The 2,953-nt window shown below is 42.0% G+C and overlaps 1 protein-coding gene across 1 annotated transcript; it reads left to right on the top strand.

Moving 5' to 3' along the window:
* The first annotated feature begins 256 nt into the window (after positions 1-256).
* On the top strand, positions 257-1,298 carry LOC100522977 (olfactory receptor 4B1-like). The gene has a single exon (XM_003122787.4). The coding sequence runs from the start codon at positions 284-286 to the stop codon at positions 1,208-1,210; it is 927 nt and encodes a 308-aa protein (XP_003122835.3). The 5' UTR covers positions 257-283; the 3' UTR covers positions 1,211-1,298.
* The last annotated feature ends 1,655 nt before the right edge of the window (positions 1,299-2,953 follow it).

The raw sequence follows: 2,953 nt of genomic DNA on the forward strand, positions 1-2,953 counted from the left end.
TAGAGTGCACATATTAGTGGTATCATATGGTGTTTGTCTTTCACTTTCAGATGTGATCCTAGGTAAGTAAACAATTCTCTGAGCCTTAATTTTCTAATATAGACATGGTTGTTAGATTGCTAATATTTAATGCTGAATGAATTCATATTGGCTAAGTGAATGATATCATGATTAGTATATTATGAAGTTGTTCACACTGTCTAACATGCTATATATGAAGTGAATTAGTTACAGTCAGTGTTTTATTGCAGGTTTCTTATTACCTCCTGTCAAGCACACCTGAATGGATTCCATGGCAACTACAAATAATGTGACCGAGTTGATTTTCACTGGTCTTTTCCAGGATCCAGAGGTGCAGAGGGTGTGCTTTGCAGTGTTTCTTCCTGTGTACCTGGCCACAGTGGTGGGCAATGGCCTCATTGTTCTGACGGTCAAAGTCAGTCAGAGTCTGCATTCCCCCATGTACTTCTTCCTGAGTTACCTGTCCCTGGTGGAGATCAGCTACTCCTCTACTGTTGCCCCCAAGTTCATCGCAGACTTGCTTTCCAAGGTTAAAACCATCTCCCTGGAGGGCTGTGTGGCTCAGATATTCTTCTTTCACTTCTTTGGTGTTACTGAGATCTTCTTGCTCACAGTAATGGCCTATGACCGCTATGTGGCCATCTGCAAACCCCTTCACTACACAGTCATCATGAGCCGGGCTGTGTGTCACCGTCTGGTGGCTGGTTGCTGGCTGGGCGGCATAATTCACTCCATGATTCAGATTATTGTCACAGTCCGATTACCCTTCTGTGGTCCCAATGTGATTGACCACTACTTCTGTGACCTCCACCCCTTATTCAAGCTCGCCTGCACTGACACCTCTGTGGAGGGGCTTGTTGTGTTGGCCAACAGTGGATTAATCTCTTTCCTTTCCTTCCTCATCTTGGTGTCCTCCTATATCGTCATCCTGGTCAACTTGAGGAACCATTCTGCAGAGGGAAGGCGCAAAGCCCTCTCCACCTGTGCCTCTCACATCACGGTGGTCGTGTTGTTCTTTGGACCTGCCATCTTCCTCTACATGCGGCCCCCCTCCACCTTCACTGAGGACAAACAGGTGGCCATGTTCTACTCGGTGGTCACCCCCATGATGAACCCCATCATCTACACCCTCAGAAATGCAGAGGTGAAAATCGCCATGAGGAGGTTGTGGGGCAGGAAAGTGAAATAAGGGGTAGGATAAAAATAGAAAACATGGAAAAAATTAGAAAGAACAAGTTGACAAAATAGGCATTCTGATTTTGGTCAACTGAAAGGACTTGAGCAAAAGTTAACATTCCTGCTTTCTGTTGTATTTTAGATGACCCTCTTATATTCCATGGTATCAGTCACAGCCATACATACACACGTAGCTAGCTGTATTTTGGAGAATGTTAAAATTTGAGCTTCACTTCTCCTTTGTTTCAGTAGCCTGTCATGTGACATCCATAGACTTAAGGAAAGAATCACTTGACTGTAATCTCCACTCTATCACCTTGTACCTATGCAACCTTTGGTTCATTCACTTAATTTCTTGGTGTCAGCACGCTGCAGTATATGGAAAGATAATGGTACTTGGAGACAGAGATTATGTTTTGCTTTGTTCTCCCTCATCAATTTGATCTTGTTGGAGTTCCCAAAAGACTTTTCAACTTCCTTTTGCTCCCCTATAGCATTAATATGGCTTAAAATCTCAAATTCTGCAGTAGCAGCTTTATTTCATGGAATTAAGGGATATGGTTATAATGGAAATAACTGGGAGGTGAAATGCAATAAATATAACCATTAAGTATTAGTCTGAATAGTTTTGTTTGTTTATTTATGTATTTATTTAAGTATTATTCTGAATAGTTTTGTTTGTTTATTTATGTATTTATTTATTTATGGCTCCACCCTTGGCATATGCAAGTTCCCAGGCTAGGGGTGAAATCAGAGCTGCAGCTGCTGGCCTACGCTACAGCCACAACAATGTGGGATCCAAGCCACACCTGTGACCTACACCACAGCTCATGGTAATGTTGGATTCCTGACCCACTGAGTGAGACCAAGTATCAAACCCACATCTTCATGGATACTAGTTGGATTTGTTTCTGCTGTGCCACAAGGGGAACACCTGAATAGTTTTATAAGATGCTTCTGATACCAGAAAGATGATACTGGAATCTTGGCTCTTGTTCACGGCAGACAAAGAGTGAACTCCACAAACACACAGGGAGCAAGCAAGCAAAGTCTTTATTAAAGGAAAGCAAATATCTCCTAGGGCTTCTGGTAGGGTGGAGAAGAGCCCCCTTTCTCTATAGTCCTATAGGAGTTTTTATTCCTTAAAGATGAGGGGAACCAATGTAGGGTCTGGGAAGATGTGGTTTTCTCCCATTGGCCTTGCTCAATTACCTATATCAGTCCTTGTCTAATAGGGTCTTAGGGGTGGAAATGTCCTGTAAGTCTCATAGTTTCTTTGCCCTTTTCTTCCCATAAACTGAGTCACAGGGGATTAGGGATTAATGTCCATCTGGGTATAGGTGCATTTCCTATAGTAAAGAAGACCTGTGGGGATGTTACTCCCTGGAGCCCTTAAGCCACAAATGTTAATCAATGGCCATATCAAAGGATGCATCGAAGCCCATATCCCTACATTGACTACCTGGGTTAATATTCTGCCTCATTTCCATTCCTAGACATTAGTTATCTGGGCACTGAAGTATGACGTAGCCATGTCTAACCTAGTGCCTTTTTATGTAATGACTATGAGTTCAGAGTGATTTGCACATTTTTAAATGGTTTAAAAAGTAAAAGAAGAATAACAATTTGTGACACATGAAAGTTATATGAAATCCAAATTTGGTGTCCATAAATAAAGCTGCATTTGACTATCTCCATGTCCATTATTTTATGGGTTATCTGTGGTTGCTTTTGTACTGCAGTGGCAAAGTAGAGT

The sequence above is a fragment of the Sus scrofa genome, chromosome 2, assembly GCF_054392235.1.
Source record: "Sus scrofa isolate SSC_HxYL_T2T_F1_AM1 chromosome 2, Sscrofa_HxYL_maternal_Yorkshire_Landrace_v2.0, whole genome shotgun sequence".
Taxonomy (NCBI): domain Eukaryota; kingdom Metazoa; phylum Chordata; class Mammalia; order Artiodactyla; family Suidae; genus Sus; species Sus scrofa.